The 21,817-nt window shown below is 39.6% G+C and overlaps 3 protein-coding genes and 1 pseudogene across 3 annotated transcripts; all 4 read left to right on the plus strand.

The window, feature by feature from the left end:
* Positions 1 to 566: 566 nt before the first annotated feature.
* On the plus strand, positions 567 to 2,738 carry LOC131333077 (WUSCHEL-related homeobox 4-like). The gene is made up of 3 exons (XM_058367410.1): positions 567 to 946; positions 1,232 to 1,519; positions 2,380 to 2,738. The coding sequence occupies exons 1-3, from the start codon at positions 713 to 715 to the stop codon at positions 2,524 to 2,526; spliced, it is 669 nt and encodes a 222-aa protein (XP_058223393.1). The 5' UTR covers positions 567 to 712; the 3' UTR covers positions 2,527 to 2,738.
* Positions 2,739 to 5,891: 3,153 nt separating this feature from the next.
* On the plus strand, positions 5,892 to 15,881 carry LOC131332060 (polyadenylate-binding protein 8-like). Its single transcript, XM_058366102.1, has 9 exons — positions 5,892 to 6,714; positions 8,881 to 8,999; positions 9,541 to 10,197; positions 10,362 to 10,439; positions 10,513 to 10,602; positions 11,396 to 11,533; positions 13,888 to 14,064; positions 14,539 to 14,742; positions 15,403 to 15,881. The coding sequence occupies exons 1-9, from the start codon at positions 6,456 to 6,458 to the stop codon at positions 15,646 to 15,648; spliced, it is 1,968 nt and encodes a 655-aa protein (XP_058222085.1). The 5' UTR covers positions 5,892 to 6,455; the 3' UTR covers positions 15,649 to 15,881.
* Positions 15,882 to 17,249: 1,368 nt separating this feature from the next.
* LOC131333412 (uncharacterized acetyltransferase At3g50280-like) lies at positions 17,250 to 19,301 on the plus strand (annotated as a pseudogene).
* An 885-nt stretch (positions 19,302 to 20,186) lies between these two features.
* Positions 20,187 to 21,799, plus strand: LOC131334651 (uncharacterized acetyltransferase At3g50280-like). Its single transcript, XM_058369783.1, has one exon. The coding sequence runs from the start codon at positions 20,256 to 20,258 to the stop codon at positions 21,615 to 21,617; it is 1,362 nt and encodes a 453-aa protein (XP_058225766.1). The 5' UTR covers positions 20,187 to 20,255; the 3' UTR covers positions 21,618 to 21,799.
* The last annotated feature ends 18 nt before the right edge of the window (positions 21,800 to 21,817 follow it).

The following is a 21,817-nucleotide window of genomic DNA, read 5'->3' on the forward strand; positions in this document are numbered from 1 at the left end:
TCCCTTCCTAATAAAACTATTGCTTGAGTACTTTCTACACCTTCCACCTAACATACGGATTCACTTAGTAATTGAAGAGGTTTTGGTTGGACTACTTCGGTGCCCAAAATCTCTTCATCAGTACCCTGCTTCGATCAATGACTTAGACGTTGGAAGTTTGCTAATTAACCATGGCAAGAATAAAGATAAGGTACATATACTTAAAAAGCTACATGGATGATGCAAACAATGATGTATCATGTATTGACATGCCTATTCTCTCTTCGATTGTTTAATTAATCAAAGGCCTCCTGACCTCTTTCTGTGGAGCCACATCAGAAATCTCTTTCAATCTCTTTAATGGAACGCAAAATGCAATAAATGGCTACAATATATATATATATATATATGTATATATCTCTTGAGCCAATAACATATCTATGCGAGGTTGACTACACTGTACACTATTAGAACTAAGGGTGCCAAGTGATATTTCGTGAAAGTGCAAAACTACAGTGTAATTCTACCCCTCCTTTTTTCTTCTTTTGAATATGGAAAATCATCAAGTCAACCTCACCTCATCATTTGGTCTTGGTTCTTTTGGTAACCAACTCAATTCCCACTAGAGTCCCACCATTTTTCTTTCTTCCTTTCTCATTTTTTCCTCCCCCTTCCAAACGACTTCTATATATAAATTGCATTTCTATCATTTTATCAGATCATAAACACACACATGGGATCGTCAAGCATGAAGGTGCACAATCAGTTCGCACGTGGGCTGCTATGGGAGCACGAACCCCTCAGCTCCCTCACACTCGGTTGCTGCAACCGCTTACGCCCTCTCGCTCCCAAGCTCCCACACACCGCCACTGCGGCTGCCGCCAGTACTGCTGCTTTTGATCTCAAGAGCTACATTAGACCCGAAAGCGGTCCCAGAAAATCAGACCATAAGCCAGAAACAACTCAGGTGATCCACTAGATTATCCAACCAGACCACTCATTAGTGTAACTTGTATATAATGAAGTAAACTAGGTTTCACACAATAATCTTTACATAGTTAACCTGTTGATCGAGTGGGAGCATGGCAGTAAGAAAGGTGCTTGGACGCTAAATTCGCAATTAATTTCTAGTTTCCACTCTTATCACCAGCAAAAAAAATCTTTGGGTCGCTGGTAGTTTGCCTGGTCGTTTACTTAAGAGTCAACGTAAGCTATCGTTGTTCCTTAGTAGCTCAGTGATAATTTTGTGCAGGTAGAGACGCTTCCGGGAGGGACGAGGTGGAACCCGACGCAAGAGCAGATAGGGCTACTGGAGATGCTTTATAGAGGTGGAATGCGCACTCCAAATGCACAACAGATAGAACAAATCACCGCTCAGCTCGAAAAGTACGGGAAGATTGAAGGCAAGAACGTGTTTTACTGGTTTCAAAACCACAAGGCACGCGAGAGGCAGAAGCAGAAGCGCAATAGTCTTGGCCTCGGCCATTGTCCGAGGACTTACACCGCCACCATTGCCACTATAACCGCGGACACAATTAGGGTACGGCTCGTTTCTAAATCACCAGTACTTCTGTGTCCACAGAATTCAGTTGCTCCCTCTGTTCCAAAAAATTGTCTGCTCTGCAAAACGAAAACTTATAAAATGCATCTTGGTTAAATTTTTTTGAGATTTCAACGAGTTCTTCAAATTTTTTAAAAAATGTTTGAATTTTTTTGAAATATATATTTTTGAAATATAATCTATTTAAGTTCTCATCTTGCGGATATGATTTTTTTTTTACTATACTTGTGTACGTTTCTCTTAGATGTTCCACTTATTTTTTTATAGGGAAAATGATATTAAAGAAAATCATGTTAAAGAAAATCATTTAAATAATGGGAGGCATGGAGTATCTCATATCTTAGAGAAGAGATTTCTCAAAACTCCATTTACAAAGATAACTTCCAAACTAGATTAAAGAAGCGTTTGGCCACCTCATTACTGCATTTTTTACTTTTTATTCTCTCATTTTGATTGTTTGGTCGCGGATTTGTGAATATGTTCTATCAAAATGCATTATAAAAAATGAATTGGATAATGCAGAATTCAAAAAAAATGCATAATAGATCAGTGGAAGGCTGGCCCCAGTCCATCTGGAGGTGCTATTTTTTTGGATTCTCATTACTCTTTCACATACGAAATTCTTACATAAACACCGTTACATATTCTAATTATAATTCATAAATTCAGAATCGACGATCCAGACTTTAAAATGTAATTGGCTCCAAAACACCACAAGAAACTCTCACCTGCTCCAGCACCTCCGAAATTGTAGGGCCCACCCCAACGATATGAGATTTTTGATAACCTTTTTTTTTTTTATCAATATTATTCTTACATGGTAGTGGAAATTTTTCTAGGGACATGAGGAGAGAGAAGAGGACAGTCCAAAAAAGAGAAAGTGCAGGACTTGGATGCCTGAATGCTTGGAAGAGGACAAGAGACACTGTAAAGAGGAAGGAGACAAGACTCTAGAGCTTTTCCCATTGCACCCAGAAGGCAGATGAAAGGGGGGTTGGAAAAATTCTCATCTCGATCACTCTCTGGTTTTCTGTGCTCTTTTTCTTTTCTTTTCTTTGTTTGGGGAAAGAGAAAAGAAAAGAAAAGAAAAAGGAAAGTTGTACTATATTTATCTTTGTGTACCCCTCTGCCTGATATATCCCTTCTTGTATTATTCTTGGCATGGAAACCAAAGTGCTTTGTTGTTTCTCTTGGAAAATGGTGTTGTAGTACGTACTTGGATCTTTATTTGATTTTCTGGTGGATGGTGGGGTGAGATCTTGGCCTTTTGACTACAGTGACACTGCTTGTTTGGACTTGAAACCAAAGCTTTTTGGTTAAAAGTGGTGAAAGCTGTATATATAAGGACACTGAAGTCCAAGCATATTCCCACTCCTTGGAAAATTTATTGAGTTCTTGTGAAGCACCGCTACGTGGTGTTTCAAGGACCTCTACATACTCGGAGCTCGTGAACATGGTGTTTCAAGGGTCTCTACCATGCACACATATACGCGGAGCTCATGACTATATATGTGGACTCCTTGTGAACGTGTAACGGTAATTAAAAGCCAAGTGACGATGCTCTTAGAGCACTGAACAATAATCACTCCCTCTCCTTCATGCAACAACAATTGTGTGTGTATATATATATATATATATATATAGTACTTGCAAATGGAGTGCGCATATTTAATTATAACTAGCTAGTTTTGCTCTCAATACTACATTAGCCATCTGTAGAGAACCCGGTTGCATCTAAATTGGTGACAATCGAAGCTAAAATTTGATCGTGTGCTACCGGCGGTAAAAAGTATGTTTAACTCCACCAAACAACTATTGAGATTTGAACCCAAAGTCTTGAGCGAGAAACTCAAGTACTTGATCGTCGAACCAATTCTAAGTGACCAACCACTTAGCGACATTTTCTTGAGCCTTGTTTATACCTTCACGAAGTAACATAAAGAGCATTTTCAATGAATTATGGAACCCGAAATTCAACAAGGGGCAAGTGTGCAACAAATGTAACTTTTAAGGAATAATTGAAACAAGAGTCTAAATTCTATCCGCCATAGGTGGAAACCATGGGCTTCCACCACCGCATGTGGGCCCTACAAGACTTTTTTTGTTACAATCTGAACCGTTCATCTTGTAAAACACATAGAGTAGTATATCTATGGAAAAAAAATTAGCTTGATTGGATATCGATAGGTATATCAAAACTTGAATTTTGATTTACAGAATGGAAGATCATAGATTTTGAAATTAAATTGTTGATGGCAGTCCATTTCTTAAACCGAAATTCAAATTTTAATATACCTATTGATGTCCAACCAAGCTCATTTTTTTGCGTGCATATACTATTATGTTGGCTCTACAAGATGAACGATTTAGATTATAACAAAAAATGCTTGATGAGACCCATAATGAGCTGTGGTGGAAAGAATTTTAACTATTGAAACAAATCAACTTTGGAATTAGGTTAAAAGTGTGAGTACAAAAAAATAGAGTTTTGGACCTAGGTCACATGAATAATCCTCCAATAAGACTCTTCGCTTCTACTCTCAATCTTCGCTCTAGCTCTCGTTTTCAATCAATCATTGCTCTGAAGAATTTAGTACTTCGAGATTTTTAAAAAAGATCGTACGTACCTTTGATCCTACTCATGCACTTTACGTGGCTTACGTACGACCTTGGTCTAGTACTCGGCCTTTCACATTTGTTAGTTTTTCGTCGATTCTTTGTGGATTATTGCTTTGTCATATTGAGAAGAATCTAAAAAGTAAAAAATTATGATGGGAACCCAAATTTTTTTAAATAGAGACGAAAAAAATTGGCTTATTTTGTCTTTATTCAAAAAAATTTGGGTTACAGTCGTAATTTTTTACTCGTTTGATTCTTCTCTTCATGACGAAACAATAATTCATAAAAAATAAAAAAAACTAACAAATACAAAATAAAAAAATTGAATAAAAAAAAAGTCATTTGACTTATTAAGCGAAAATGGGCCTTACTACTTGGAGCTAAACCAGGCAAAGTACTCCGTAGTCGTTTAATGTTCCATATGGGCTCTTTAAGCCGAGCCCAACTGGTATATTTGATTGGGATGGGCTAGAATAGACAATTTAATGTTTCGAAGATCAAAAAAAGAGAGAGACAGTTTCTGGCAATGTATTGTTGGAAGCCAGTCAAGAAACAAATATGAATGCTGATATGAATGCTGCAAGTGTACCATAGTTATTTCGGCTCACTAACACCTAGTTACTCCTTCCGTTCTCGTTCTTTTGTCCATCGTTCTATCAGGTTTGAATGCTAATATGAATGCTGCAAGTGTACCATAGTTATTCCGGCTCACTAACACCCAGTTACTCCTTCCGTTCTCATTCTTTTGTCTATCGTTCTATCCTAATCGGATATAAAATTGACTATAAATTATACAGCAATTGGTAATATTTTTCATACGCAATATGGATATTGTCAATGAGCTATTTTAAACAAAGTTTTCAAAATCATCTGAAAATATTATAGATTGCAAGATATAATCAATTAAAAAATTGCACAAACTCCAAAAAATTACAAAAGAATTGGTACGGAGGGAGTTATTTTTTCAAGCCCAAAAAAGAGTCAATTTATTTTTTATTTTTGCTTAAAAGAGGTTATTTCTAAAAATATTTGGGTAATAGTAAATTCTTTTTTTACTTTTCCGATTTGTCTAGTACGAATCAACAATTCATAAAAGTTTGGCGCAAAATTAACAAACACAAAAAAAAATGAATAAGGACAAAACGTGCACTTTTTCTAAAAGATATAAAAGTATTAGTGAAACAACTTGAGTAGGCTTTCAAAAATCAGCTCAATTGAATATATATAAATGGTTGATCCAATCTTTTAACTTTTCATTCAGAGTTTATGATCTTGAAATTTGAATCGAAACATAGAAATTAAATCAACTACCTAAAATATATTCAAACGAGCTGATTTTTTGCAAGATTACTTGAAAAATTATTTAAAATAATTAATGAACGGTTTGTATTAATCGCGTGAGACTCAAAAGTGAGCCCCATATGTCATCGATACATTATACGTACACCCCGCGTCGGTACCACTAGCATTTTTGTGCATCAATCATTCTACCATCACACCTACACTCACAATAGGAATGAAGCCCCGTACACACGACACACTCAATTTGTATGGGACCCATCCTATTGTGAGTATGAGTGTGTATTTAGGTGTGGTGCTAGAATTATTGTTTTCGTGCATATAGAAATACAGAATCTCCCAACTCACACGTGCTAAGAAACGGTTTCAAGTTTCAGAGTTCAACCGTCAAAACAGTAAACACACGCCGTTTAGAATCCCGACCGATCACGCAATAGATTGCTCGCACGTCACCACAGAATCCTTGTCAAAAGATGCCTTCGTTCTCACTGCGACGCATCAGATCATTCCCACGATCCCACGCCAAAAATAAACGACCAGACTTCGCGCGCGAAGCCATCCAACGTCTCAGATTCATCCACGTAGCAAATTAGGGCTTCCTAGACTCCAGACTCCAGAGTATATATACCACGCCGTCCCATCACAGACGGTGCGGAGCAGTTCGGCCTGCCCTCCATATACATCCCTCTCTCTCTCTCTCTCTCTCTCTCTCTCTCTCTCCTCGTCGGCGCTCGGATCTCCGACGTTTATCCCCGTTCTACCCTTCCCTCTCCTCTCCTATCCCCCAAAAACCAAACCCAAAAAATCGCCGAAAAAAATAAAATCACCGAGTATTAGTCGTGTTTCTGATTTTTGTCCCCCCCTTCTCTTTGTTTCACTCTCTAGGTTTAGGGTTTCATTACATTACCTAGAGGAGAGGGAAAGAAACCTGAAAAAAAAAAAGGTGAAAAAAAAGGAGAAAAAGAAAAAAGAGAGGTTTTTTTTTTTCTTCCTCGTGATGGCGCAGATTCAGGTTCAGCATCAGACTCACGTGGCGGGGCCGAGCGGCGCGGCGGCGGCGGCCGCGGGCGGCGTTGCGAACCAGTTCGTGGCGACGTCGCTTTACGTCGGGGACTTGGACTCCAACGTGACCGATTCGCAGTTGTATGATTATTTCAACCAGGTGGGCCAGGTCGTGTCGGTTAGGGTTTGTAGGGACTTGAGCACCCGTCGATCTCTGGGGTATGGATATGTCAACTACAGCAACCCTCAGGATGGTATGTGCTGTGGAACTATTGTTTTCTAGTTGTAGTGATTTGATTGGGCGTTATGGAATAATGTCGTTGTGATGGTGACTGATGTGAACCAAATTTTACTGCATTTATGTTTCCTTATTTGGTAAATTGGATTAATTCTAGATTTTGCCGCAAGAAAGAAATTTCTTGTGAATTCCCCTGTCCTGGCAGACAGAAATTTCTTGTGAATTCCCCAGTTTCGGCGTGGATGGCTTGCCTTTGACCGGACCGGGGAGGGGATTAGCGGAGGAGCGGGTCAGCTGGCCCGAACACCCCAAACCAAAAAAGGAAAAAAAGAAGAAATTATGATGAATTGAATAGTATCATTGGGGGCACATTAGTGGAATTGGTAGTGAATCAATGGCTTATTAATATTGGTAATGTAGCCTCTTAGAGAAAAGTACCCGAAAATAGAACAATCTTTGCTTTTGTCACTTTGTTGTGTTTGTGCTCCAACACTACTTGGCATCTCCCCGAGCCCGGATACACAAAAATTAATTCTCAGTATAAAGCTAATGAGGTGGCCTATGATGAGTTACTTTTCATTGAACCAAACCAAACGGAGCTCAAGTCCCAATCAATTGAGGTCGCCTACTTCAGTGCTTTTTCTCCATTGAGCTTTGTCGAGGGCAATGTGTTCCGTGATATCCAAGAAACCTAGGTCTGTTTAAACTTTAAACTATCACCTCTAAAGTCAATCTAAATGTCAGCTATATTAGGAAGAGGCTAATGTGCTTAGCCTTTTGCAAATCTTGTTGGTCTTGCGAAAATTAAATGCGGCTAGTTGTTTCTCCTATAGGCCTTTCTAATGAGCGTTTGGAGATGCTCTTATTGGTAATAGCAGATTCAGTCTGTTGGTTGGCAACTTCAACTGCAAAACCGTACATTGTTTTTGTCTTTGAACTATGAAAGGCAATTGTGGTCACATTTGCTTGGCTAAAGTATGATTAATGTGTCAAGTGTCTGTTGTTGGCAGCCGCAGTCTTCAAATGTAATTTTGGAGCCAATTCTAAGCATTATTTTGAAAAAGCTGTTGGCATGTTTTTGTGTAACTTGTATGCGATTAAAGGGAAGTCATGGAATATGAGTTGAATCTTGGAACCATGGTATATTGTATTATTTTATCAGGTATTTAGTTTTATCTTTGCCTTAATGATTTACCATATGGATTTGAGTTAACTTAGCTCCCCTAGTTTCACAATTATGTGCATGCCATTTATTTTCTTGCTTTCGGCAGTGGTGGTTGTCTGTATTTTACGTTTTTGTCATTTGCATGCCCTTTACTAGCTGCTTATGCCTTGGTCTCTGACTAAGTGAATATAAATAGTTTTGAGCAGTAGTGAGCAGCGCAGAAAGCCTGAATGCATGACCAAAACAATTTAAACCTATTCCAAATGTATGGCTAAAGCAATGCTATCGAGTATGTAATATAAACTATTTGTGCAGTTTGTTCAAGAAATTGAAGACTTCGACATTGCTGTATCAGTAAAAGAGTTGGTTAAAAAGATAAATGTGAGAACTAAATTTTGATAATCCTATTCCATACATATGGCTAAAGCAATGCTATCGAGTATGTAATATAAACTATTTGTGCAGTTTGTTCAAGAAATTGAAGACTTTGACATTGCTGTATCAGTAAAAGAGTTAGTTAAAAAGATAAATGTCATAACTAAATTTTGATAATGTGAAGATTAAGATTATTTCCCCCCATAAGTGCTATGCAAAGACATAAATTAATGCAATTGAAGGGTCAAAACACAATGGATTTGATATATATTTGAAATAATAAAAGAACTCACGATTCTGATTAAAAGTATCTACTAAATCCATCCTAGTTTGCAAGAACGAACCATTACATGACCATTGAGATATAGAGTTGGAAAGAAAAGTCGCTTTGGATTTCCATGTTCAGATACCGAACAATGTACGGCAATATTACATATAGACATAGTAGATTCATATTTCCAGTTCTGATATTAGGTTCAGGTAGGTGAACTTTATATTGGCTGCCCGGGTTCCAGATTCCATTAGTTACCAGTAGCTTGTTTCTTTTCTTTCTAAAGGATCTGCTCTCTCACACCTGTGCTTGTGGGCACATTAACATATCTGTTTCAATATATTGACGTTGTTGGTTAAATGTTATCACAGCGGCAAGGGCAATGGAAGAACTGAACTTCAGTCTGCTTAATGGCAAAACTATCAGGGTTATGTATTCGCATCGTGACCCGAGTGTTCGCAAGAGTGGTGCTGCAAATATATTTATCAAGGTATAAACCGTCATTTTCCTCTACTTTTTTGGCTGGCCCACACGTTTTGTACTTCTACTGCCTCCTTGAGTACAGATTAACAGCCATCTGCAATGGCTGTAGTTTGGTTTTTCGTGTACCAGTTGGAGAAATATTGCTTATAATGATTGAAGTAGATGTTTATCTTAATGATGGTCATGCGTATATATTGCACTTGCACTGACTTGATGTAGGGAGAACAGTTACTGAGGCTAGACGAGAGCTAATTCCTAGACAGTTTATATGTCTAGGTTTAATTGCTATCGGTTCTCTTTTGCTTTGGTTGGTTTGGGATCCTTTGCATGCTTTACTGTGATGAAGACACATGTAGCCGATGGTTGTAATTATCCAGATCCTCCATCTGTAATAAATTTCACATTAGAAATGAATCGTTACCGATATCTATAAAGGTAGACAGTATAATGAGTTGCTGTTCTCGTTTTGTACTTTTACTTTCAATAGGGTTAATTTTGTTTTATTATGCATGCATTGATTCAACTATTTGTTTATAACTTGTGTGCAGAATTTGGATAAGGCAATTGACAATAAAGCACTCCACGATACTTTTTCCACCTTTGGAAACATTCTGTCTTGCAAGATAGCTACTGATCCTTCTGGCCAGTCTAAAGGCTACGGTTTCGTACAATTCGACAATGATGAATCTGCTCAGAATGCAATCGATAAATTGAATGGCATGCTCATCAATGACAAGCAAGTTTATGTGGGTCAATTTCTTAGGAAGCAAGAAAGAGAAACTGCCATAAGCAGAACAAAATTCAATAATATATACGTTAAAAATCTTGCAGAGTCAACCACTGAAGAAGATCTGGAGAAAATATTTGGCGAATATGGTACATTAACTAGTGTGGTAGTGATGAGAGATGGAAATGGTAAGTCCAAGTGTTTTGGCTTTGTCAACTTTGAAAATGCTGATGATGCTGCTAATGCTGTGGAGGCTCTGAATGGTAAGAAAGTTGATGAGAAGGAGTGGTACGTTGGGAAAGCCCAAAAGAAATCTGAAAGAGAACTTGAACTGAAGAGTCAGTTCGAGCAGACTGCTAAGGAAGCAGTAGACAAATTTCAAGGGCTGAATTTGTACGTCAAGAACTTGGATGACAGCATTGATGATGATAAACTTAAAGAATTGTTCTTGGAATTCGGAACAATTACTTCCTGCAAGGTATGATGAATAATTCTTGCTGACTTATAGCTATATTGATACAGAAGAACAATAAAAAGAAAGGAAAGGAAAGAAAAACAAAACTCTCCTCTGGTGTTTTTGCAGCTCTTGGTATGATAGATGCATCCCTTTTCCCATTTTCACTATTTTGGGTGCATTTGTAGGTTATGCGTGATCCCAGTGGAGTTAGTAGAGGTTCAGGATTTGTTGCCTTCTCTACTCCTGAAGAAGCATCTCGTGCAGTAAGTCGATATTTGCGTGTATAATGAGTATTTTTCTCTATGCACTTGTTGATTCTACCTCTTCAATCTACAGCTTGCAGAGATGAATGGTAAAATAGTTGTTAGCAAACCGCTCTACGTTGCTCTTGCCCAACGGAAGGAAGAGAGAAGAGCAAAGTTGCAGGTAACTGCAGTAGAAAATTTCCTTGATTCAACATGGACGACTATAACAGTTACGTAGTAGTAATCTACACTTAAATGGCATGCTATGTTCTTTTCATGAATTGTTTTGCTTCACCTAATCTGGGTGAAACTTGTGGTGACAATAACATTCTACTTGAATGGACACTTTTTTTTATTGGCTTCACCTTTTTCTGTGCCTATTATATATATCTTTGTTAGTAGGAACTGCAGTTGATTTCCCCTGATGGTAGGTTTTTGTGTTTTATTGGTCTTTGGGCCATTGTTCCCGACTTAGAAGTAACATCACATTAACTCCAGAAGCACATAAATGATGTCGAAAATGTAGGCATCTAGGCGGAGGTGGATTTTTTGGTGGGAGTCCAATGCCGAGATTGGGTGTCAGTTGGAATAATTGGAGCTTGACAAAAGCTCTTATTTCCTTCAGACATCATTTTTGGATCAGGATTTGAGGCAATACATTGTAAGTGGTGCAGGATTACAGTTGCAAAGACTTGTACCTTCATTGGACTTGGTTAATCCTGTGGCCTGTTTCAATTGCGGTGCTAATGCTGAGTAGTGAAAGTTGAAATTTGGTTCAACGTCCGTTTTCTTTTCCCATCCCCACCTCCTCCATGACCATTACAATCCTCTCTCTCCATCAGTCACTGCTGACTTTATAGTTTTTATATAGGACTATGTCTAGATTGTCACGTTTTTTGCATGAATTAGACATCTATATTGTTGTGCTTGGCCTTGTGCCTTCCATGTTGAATGTATATATAAGTTTAATGCAGGCACAGTTTTCCCAAATGCGTCCGGTAGCAATGGCACCGACTCTTGCTCCTCGTATGCCAATGTATCCCCCAGGTGCTCCAGGCCTTGGACAACAATTATTTTATGGGCAAGCACCTCCTGCTATAATTCCTCCACCGGTACTTACTATTCGCAAACTTTTATTTGTTTATCTCTTTTTCTTTGTTTTTATGCTCGGTTCACAGTTTTCCTTATCGTGTCCTACTGATCTAGTTGATTTACTATTCAAAATGGATGTCCCTTTGTTGCCTATGCATGTTCATGGTTTTCTCCAAAAAGTGCTTTTACCTAATGGAAAATTTCTACTGGTTACACATTAAATCTGATTTGAATGTCTTTAATTGGTCTAGTTGATGTCTCTTAGAGCAAGGTTGATTCTTATAGATTTTTTGAGATTTGCTGGTCTTGTCATAGTGCACTGCTCTGTTTGCTCCATATGGCTTTTCTATTTTTGCTTCATCGCCCGTGACCATACAGGATGTCTTTATTACTACCTTAATGGGTTAAAGCTCAAACTACTGTGAATGCTATAATTTCTTCTTACACCTCTTTTGTAATGTCTTGTTTACCATACACATTTACCCTTGTTTTTTTGTGAACGTGTGGTTTTGTAAATTGTATTGCTAAATATAAAACTATCATGTCTCTCCATCATTTTCTTCATTGTAGAGCTCTTGTTCAGTTATGAGATTTTCACATATTCCCAAGAATTTAATTAAGCCTGAAAAATACCATTCACGGTAATTCATCACTGCAGTTTTTATTTAAAATGATTTCATCAACTGTTTCCTTTGGGTTGGTTGTTTCATTTATGTCCATAAACATAAAAAAGATATACAAGGAAACAGAGAGAATTTCATTTATATTGATATACATACGAAAGTTATACAACGAATAGAGAGAGAAGGAATACACCGGCCCAGCTCTCCCTCTTCAGTCTTCACGACTCTGGCCACACTCCCTGTCAATGACTCCAGCCATGAGCTCTTCCTTTGGGTTGGTTGATTCACCTTACCAGGGGCTACGCTACCCCGACAGCCATTGTTGAGTGAAGATAGAGAGAGATGGTTAAATTGATAAATCAACGTCACCGGAAATCGCCATCACCGGAGAACACCTTTTGTTTATGTGGATTGCTCCGATCGATCTGGTTTGGTTTCGAATTTGGGTGCAAGTCCCCGTCTAGGTTAGGAACGCGTTCTTGTTGTGATTGGAACGCGTTTCCTTAGTGTGCCTTCCTCTAAAACGCAGAACCGCGTGTCCTGCTGAGAAACATCAGCCTTAATGGCGTTTCCTGCAACTAAGCTACAAACACTTCCTCTATATATGCACATACCCAATGTGGTGTAGGGTAAAACACCTTGTGAAAATAATCCTTATAAATAGTTCTAATGACTATGTTGAATGATTACGAGTAACACTTAAGGTTGGTTGATTTATTGAATTTTTAGCGTGCGTTTTTCTTTTCCTATTTTCTCTTCCTCTATGGTTAATAAAATTACAATTGTCGTGGTAAGGTGGGGTTGGGGTAAAACATTAGGATCTTGTATGTTTTGGCATTGGTTAGGGTTTGAGTACCAGTAAATTCTTTGGGTTGATAACCACAAGACCCAGACCAAATGACCCTGTTGCCATCCCTATCTTCGTGCAAACGGAAAATACATGAAGCCTAGATGTCGTTCTAGCAGACAAGATATTACTTGAATCCACGAGTAGCCCTTGAAATCCACTGGGAAAAGAGATGGAAACTCTTGAATTAATATTGTTTTGAAAAAAAAGTTGATTTGCCCTTAGGCTGACAACCCTATTTATACTAGCTAATAGCTAAACCTAGACCCAACTTTTAGTCTTCCCTACACAAGACTCCTGGACTTTCCAACATCATAATTAATACAAGAAAAGACCTCTTAGGCTCCTAAGACTTCATACAAAGAACCTAAGTATTAGACTTCTCAAAGCTTAATTACAAAGTACTAAACAATAGAATTTTACAAGACATTCTCAAACTCTTAAAAGGACAATTTCTCGAATCTTGTCCTACAACACGAGAGAGATACTTTTTTTCCAAATAGTGCTTCTATCAATCTTGCGAGAAATGCACTATTCATTTGGGATTATGAAATAATTCGGATATATATTACAGCATAGATTTGCTCGAAATGTAGTGGGTCTTACATGATTAACATAGATGTGAAAATTATTTAAGCACAAGTACAACACATATTTTACATGGATCAGGTGCGTCATTTTATTGGTAACCATGAGATCAAAAATTCCAAGGCTACCAGTTGCGTATTTCAAGTTTTGGTTGTCTTATTCTCCATCGAGCTTTTCCTTTCAGTGATGGTTTTTAACTTGTCTCTAGTGTTTGTTGTCTTGACAAAATTCATACTTTATATATATATTTTTTAAAAGGTTTCAGCAGCTTTGCATGTTCTCTCATTAGACTTCTGTTTTTTTTTTTGTTTTTTAGGCTGGATTTGGTTACCAGCAGCAACTTGTTCCTGGAATGAGGCCAGGTGGGGCCCCTATGCCGAATTTCTTTTTACCGATGGTTCAGCAGGGTCAGCAGGGCCAGCGTCCTGGTGGCAGACGGGGAGCAGGTCCTATGCAACAAGCCCAGCAGCCTATGCAGTTGATGCAGCAGCAGGTCAGCTCCAAGGCTCAAATTTTCCATTATGTTTTGTTCCTGATCGACTGAAACGGATAGCTAATGATATAACGAAATTCCAGCTTTAGCAATGAAAGACAGAAAGACAACAAAGTAACGGAGTTGAAATCTAATTTACTAAACCATGTTCGCTCCGTAATGTCATTTGCTTGTTCCTTTTTCCGAATCTGTGAATCAGTCTATAAGCTGAAATATGTTTGAGCATCATTTATTACAAATTTGGCTTGCATGCACTTAGATTGATTTAAGCCATGTTTCTAATTATTTATTGTTTCAAGTTTCCTCTTGTTGATTTCAACAAGTTTCCGATTTGATTCAAGTTCTACGGTTTTTGAGACACCACCTAAATGAAAATTTGATCCTTTGAATGGTTCACGCCATATTCTTGTCTTTCATACCATTGGTCATTCCACCTAGGACAAGATTATTAATTCTGGGCAATCTTTGTTTCAGATGCTTCCTAGAGGACGTGTCTATCGCTACCCACCTGGTCGCAATATGGGAGATGTTCCCATGCCTGGACTTGCTGGGGGCATGCTTTCTGTTCCATATGACATGGGTGGAATGCTTCCGCGCGATGCTGCTTTTGGACAGCCTATGCCAGTTCCGGCGTTGGCTACTGCCCTTGCAAATGCACCGCCTGATCAGCAGAGAACGGTATGCCATTTTCTGTAACATTTTTTCAAGCTATTTCCAATTAGTCTTCATAATTTATATGTATCCAAACATGTCATTCTTGAACTTGAAGCTGATGGGTGCTTGGTCTTAAATTGTGTGTAATGCATGATGTTCTTGCTTATGTCATTCTTAGGTTTAAATAAAATAGATTAATCTTAAGATTTCAACAAATGGTAGTCATTCTTATCTCATTCTTAGTTTCAACCTAGTATTTGGTATTCTATTTAGCAAATTTTACCTTGCTATTGAAATTTGTTTCTAATTGATTTTGTCTTCATTGAATGATATAGTTGATGTAGAAATAATGGGATTTCTATTCTGTTGAAAAATTTCCCAACTCCCTATATAGAACATATAAAGTGTTATTAACAGAGGAATAAAGTGAGTTTCTGACAGACCCAAATGGAAAAGACAACAATAACAACATATAAGTACTATAAGTACCTGGGTGATTTGGTTACCAAGCAAAGAATGTAAAAGATGTTGCATTTTTGTCTATTAATTTTTTTTCACCCCTGCTTTCTGGTCTCACCCCTGCTGTCATCCTTTTGCCTAATGTTAAGCACTCAGATATTATTTACCGTACTTCAGAATGTGATTGACATTTGTTTCCTCTTTTTTTCTGGGTGGGTGGTATAGATGTTGGGTGAGAATCTGTATCCACTCGTGGATCAGCTGGAGCACGAACATGCAGCCAAGGTTACAGGCATGCTTCTGGAGATGGACCAGACTGAGGTTTTGCATTTGCTGGAATCGCCAGAGGCCTTGAAAGCAAAAGTTGCAGAGGCAATGGATGTCCTGAGGAATGTCTCTGCTCAGCAGCAGGCCAACAGTCCAGCTGACCACCTGGCATCTTTGTCCCTCAATGACAACCTTGTTTCCTAAATGTGGTAGGTTGATTAAGATTAGTGACTGTGGTTTGGGTACAATTTAAAGCAAAGTTTCTTTATTGGTGAGTGCACTTTTCTTTTTCCATTTAGGATTTTGTATTCAACTTGTGTGTAGGATTTTAGAGTTTTGAACAATTTCCTTCTCTACCTTTGTCTTACATAATATTCTGATGATTTCTAGGATATTTGGAATTCTATGTTAAGGTGATGTCTCAGAAGATTTCAATAGGCATGCTTGCAGATTGCTTGTGGTGTGTGTTTTTCCTGCCTTTGCTAGTGTTTTTACTTTTTCCGGATTTGATTTTTGCACGCATTTCGCATTCGGAAACTGCTGCCAGTTTAGCTAACCTTAATATGATAGCTTTGAATTGATTTCTCTGGAAGATATTCTGCCAAACCTTGGTTTTATTCATTTTCTTGTAGATATCTGTGTGGTATGAGTAGGTTTTTTGTTTGGATTTTTTGTTGGTGGTATCAGATCTGTTTCCATTTTAATGGACATGACATTTGTGGGGGCTTCTAATTGACCTGGTTGACAAATGAGTTTTGCTAGATGTATGCGTAAGTGTTGAGTGATGCTGTCACTGTTAGATACACTATTTTGTGGTGAGATTGCCCTTGGTACACTTTAAATTGCGTATGATGTTTTGTATGGCATTGAATCTATGGGTGCTGAACTGGTTCTTCAGATGGACTTCTTCCATTTTACATTTGGATGAATCAATCAACTAGTGATGGCAATGAAGTGCCGTATTACCTGCCCCGCCCCATTTAGGGGTATTTGAGGATACATTATAGGGGTTAGGGTATAGAGGACACCTGGCGCTGGTTAGGGTTTACTGTGTTGACCGGTGTTTGTACTTCATATAATCGGCTTGTGTTACTAATAGCTACTGGGTGGTCTTTGTCATATATGCCTAGAATCGTGATATCAGTAAGCAGTTAGTAAACATTTACGTAAAAATATATCTTAATGTTACTGGGAAATCCTATGGGAAACTCATTTTATGTTTATAATTTCGTATGTTGTGTTTTGATGTCATTGTGACAAATTTAGGGTGAGATATGTAACTGAGGTGTGATAACTTTGTAACGAGAATGAAATTAGAATTAGATGTGTTCCGAGCATTGTTCATTTTGTAGTAAACACAACCATTCCAACCATTCCTGGGATCTACTCATCCCAAATGTCAGATGCATTTATTTGCTATTTAACTGAGCTATTTTCAGATTTATGGGGTTTCCCATTGCAAGTGGTAGTTGTTTTGGTTGAATTATATTTTTGTACATAGAATGAATCGTCAGTGGTGCTGTTGGTTTTGTGACATCGGCCTCTGGGTTTGTGAAAGGGCATTCAAATCTCTGATGACAAAAGGTAATTGCTAACGCCGCGATAGGTTTGTTTAGTGCCACGACAATCATGCCTATATGACTCTTTTACCCTCAAGTTTGTATCTCTCTTTCTTTCCCTCACCACTTTCTATTGTCCACCACAGGGTCACCGACGACACCATTTATGAAACCAAATTAAATTTCGTGGCATTAGAAAGAACTATCGTGGCATTAGCGCCAGCCTTACAAAATTTCATTTTCTCGTACTTTTGAGATTCGATGGGATTTAGTATAAGATTGGATTACGTTAGAACTGACGACTTGTTCATGTACTACGTATTAGCTTGTCTAGCTGAGGTAGGAGATCGTTCTCAATTCTCAGAAGGCAAAGACATGGATGAATAGGATTGTAAATTCTTCGTACCCAGCCATGACCAGGAGTGAGGGTGGGTTTCTATTAAAAAGTTTGTCGGTAGCTTAAAGACGTTAGAAAAGTTGTTTCCGTTCAATAGACTTTTAGTTCATGTTTGTGAGCAAAATGACCCGTCTCGAAATTTCTGTTTTCTGGATTTCAGCCCGTTTAATCAGTCTATACAATAAGGGAAACATACCTGAGTATTTAACTCGAAATCTAAACCCTGTCTAAGCAATTTGAATTTCTTATTGCTTGGCCGAACTCCTCCCCTCCCCTTGTGTTGGTACTTTCCATCTTTATAGTCTTTGCCATTGTAATGCTCCAAACAGCACAAGGTAAACAGTTAGAGATCCACTGAAAACAATCTTCTCTCTATTCTCCACAAAATCCCCAATGGACAATGAACTCTCCAATTGTTTAAACCATCTCATAATGCTTCATCAAACCACAATATCCATCACAAGATGAGCCAAACCATCAACCAATCCACTTGGCCAGTTGGCCTCATGGGACCTAGCCATGCTCTCAACTCGAGTCAAACCATCCACCAATCCACTTGGCCAGTTGGCCTCATGGGACCTAGCCATGCTCTCAACTCATTACATCCAAAAGGGCCTTCTCTTCAACAAGCCCACCACTACAGCTAACCAAGAAAACCCTGTCCAATCTCTGCTAGAGAACCTCAAGGAGTCTGTGTCTCTCACCCTTGTTCATTTCTATCCCCTCGCCGGTTGACTCGCAACCCAGAAATAAGAGAACCCGCATTCTTACTCCTTGTGTATCGATTGCAACAATAGCCCCAGAGCAAAATTTATCTATGCAACTGCGGATTTAATCATCTCTGACATTCTTTCGCCCGTTATGCTCCTTTAGTCGTTCATGTTTCAATCCTTCTTCGATCACAACAGGGCGGTTAATAACGATGGTCATACAATGTCATTGCTGTCAATTCAAGTCACGGAGTTAACAGATGGGATTTTCATTGGTAGTTCGATAAGCCACGTGGTGGTTGGAGGAACGTCGCATTGGCATTTCTTAGACATTTTGTCCAACAACTTTCGTGTACAAGAAAAGAGTCATGATATTTCTTGTCCTCCAATTCTTTCTCGGTGGTTTCCTAACGGGCACGCCCTGTTCTCAACCTCCCTTTCACTCACCACGTTCAGTTCATCAACAGATTTGAAGCTCCCCCACTTAGAGAGAGAGAGAATCTTCCATTTATCGTCGAAATCCATTGCAAAACTCAAACCGAAAGCCAATTCGGAGTGCAACACAACCAGGATTTCTTCGTTCCAAGCTGTATCAGCGCTCGTCTGGAGGTGCGCTACGCGTGCTCGTGGTCTTCCTCGTGACCAAGAAACCAATTGCAGAATGGCTGCAAATAACTGAGAGGGCGAATGGTCCCGCCCTTGCCGAGTGAGTATTTCGGGAATTCAATGCAAATAGTGAATGCAAAAGCTGCAGCAGGGAAACTGCTCGAGCACGGATTTGGCTGGGCAACGTGGCGGGTGCATGAGGCGGTGTCAGGCCACTCTGACGCGGAGGTGCGGGAGTGGGTGGGGAGGTGGACGGAGGATCCGTTCAAATGCAACATGGGGCAGTTTTTTGACCCGTTTAGCGTTATGATGGGGAGCTCGCCACGGTTTGGGATGTACGGGAATGAGTTTGGGATGGGAAAAGCGGTGGCGATTCGGAGTGGATATGCGAATAAGTTTGACGGGAAAGTGACATCGTACCCTGGGTACGAAGGCGGCGGTAGCATAGATTTGGAGGTTTGCTTCTCGCCGGAGGCGATGAGGGGGATTGAATCCGATGACGAGTTTATGGAAGCTGTGTGTGGATGATCTGATCAAGTTCATTCATGGTAGAATATTTGTGTACGTATGTATGAATAATACTCCCTCCGTCCTCATGAATAGTCCATGCTGAAACTATCATTTAGGACGGAGAAAATAATGTTCATTTTTTCAATATTTACCACTCATATCTGTCACCTGAATTAATTGTCGGTTATTTTGGTGTGCAATCCAACATTGGAAAGAGATCCATCTCCTTTTTTTTTTTTTAACAAACTCAGTTAATTTTGATTACTCAAAATTCGCTCAAAGGACTACAAACCCCAAATTGGAGCTCATCAATAAGAACAAATCCACGATAATCGAATTATTCATGTGGTTTAAACAGAAATACTCTTGGTACAGGAAAACCACTACCTAAAGAGATGGATAATCGGGCTATCCATCTCTTTTATCTCAATTTTTCGGGCCACGGGTACTTTTTCACCATCATACAAATACAATAGTGCACGGAACTCATATTAGCCGTATGTTTTAAGAGCTGGAGTCCATTTTTGCTGTGTTTGGTTTGTGTTTTGAAATTTTTTTTAAAAAATAGTAAGGGTAATAAGTGAAAAGAGATAGAGAGAGAAATGTTAGAAGTAGGAGAAATCTAGGGGAAATTTTTTGAAAAATTCTTTTCAAATAGCATAGAGAACAAGGAGTTTTTGCGAGGGTAGGAACAATAATTTTTGGATCTGGCCATTCTGTAGTCAACTGTAGGGTGTACAGTCAAATATGGACCGTTCATATTGACAATTATTGGTTCGTGAATTTTTTTACTGGTAAAAATATATTATTACCGGTTAAAGATTCAAAACAAATTATTGAAAACGATGACCGATGGTTCCAATCATTTGAATCGCAGACAAGCCATATACTAATTTTTCCCTTGTGGGATCCCACTCCTTCCTGGTACTTTCCCCATTTCAACACTATCATAAGCTCTGTGATAAAGCTCCATAGAACAACCCAGTTGAGTTTCAAACAGAAAACAATTTTCTCATTATTCAATTGACAATGAACCCTCCAATTGTTCGAACCATCTCAGAGTGCTTCATCAAACCACAATATGCATTAGAAAAACCAAGCCATCCACCAGTCTACTTGGCCCCATTCGACCTAGCCATGCTATCAATGCAATACATACAGAAGGGTCTTCTCTTCATCAAACCCACCCCAACAAATGACCGAGAAAACCCTGTCCAAACTCTGCTAGAGAAGCTCAAGGAGTCCATGTCTCTCACCCTAGCCCAGTTCTATCCCCTCGCCGGTCGGCTTGCGACCCACAAACAAGAAAACCCGCGTTCTTATTTCGTGTGCATCGATTGCAACGACAGCCCCGGAGCAAAACTTATCCACGCAACAGCGGATTTAACCGTCGCTGACATTCTTTCGCCCGTTGATGTCCCTGTGGTCGTTCAATCGTTCTTTGAGCATGGCAGGGCGGTTAATCACGATGGGCACGCGATGTCATTGCTGTCGATTCAAGTGACGGAGCTAATCGATGGGATCTTCGTTGGTTGCTCGATCAACCACGTGGTTGCTGACGGAACATCGTATTGGCAGTTCTTCGACGGTTTGTCGAATGCCTTCCGTGCAGGAGAAAAGAGTTTCGAAATTTCTCGTCCCCCAGTCCTTCATCGCTGGTTTCCCGATGGGTACGGCCCGATTATCGACCTCCCTTTCTCTCACCACGATGAATTCATCGGACGAGTCCAGGCGCCCCCACATAGAGCGAGAATCTTCCACTTCTCGTCGGAATCTGTGGCCGAACTCAAGCGTAAGGCCAACTCGGAGTGTAAAACCCTCGATATCTCTTCGTTCCAAGCCATATCCGCGCTCATCTGGAGGTGCGTCACACGAGCACGCAGTGTTCCACGCGACCAGGAAACCAGCTGCAGCATGGCTGCGAATAACCGGACCCGAATGGACCCGCCGTTGCCAGACGAGTATTTCGGCAACTCAGTTCAGCTGGTGAAAGGAAAAGCCTCCGCCGGTGAACTCGTCCAGCACGGGTTCGGGTGGGCGGCGCGGCGGCTGCACGAGGCGGTGGCAGGCCACTGCGCCGCGGCGGTGCGAGAGTATGTAGAGAAGTGGATGGAGCATCCGATTATGTACGTTAATGGGAAGTTTTCGGACCAGTTCAGTTTGGTGATGGCGTGGTCGACTCGGTTTGCAATGTATGAGTGTGAGTTTGGGATGGGAAGAGCGGTGGCGATTCGGAGTGGTTATGACACGAGGTTTGACGGGAAAGTGACGTTTTACCCCGGGATCGAAGGCGGCGGAAGCATGGATGTGGAGGTGTGCTTGTTGCCGGAGGCAATGAGGGAACTTGAATCCGATGGGGAGTTTATGGATGCTGTCAATGGCAAGCGCTGAAGGGAACAACATGGAAATCACTCATGTTAGGATGTAGTGGCGTAGCAAAAAATATGCACAAGTGGGAGCACTATGAAATAAAAAATTCTAGAGATTCCAAATCTTGCACATCCCATCAACTAATGACTTGATATTTTTTGGTAATACGACGTTGGCTTGAGTGTTCAATCACTAGAAACAAATGAGAGTTTTTAGATTTT

Source organism: Rhododendron vialii, chromosome 7a (assembly GCF_030253575.1).
Source record: "Rhododendron vialii isolate Sample 1 chromosome 7a, ASM3025357v1".
In the NCBI taxonomy this organism is placed as follows: Eukaryota; Viridiplantae; Streptophyta; class Magnoliopsida; order Ericales; family Ericaceae; genus Rhododendron; species Rhododendron vialii.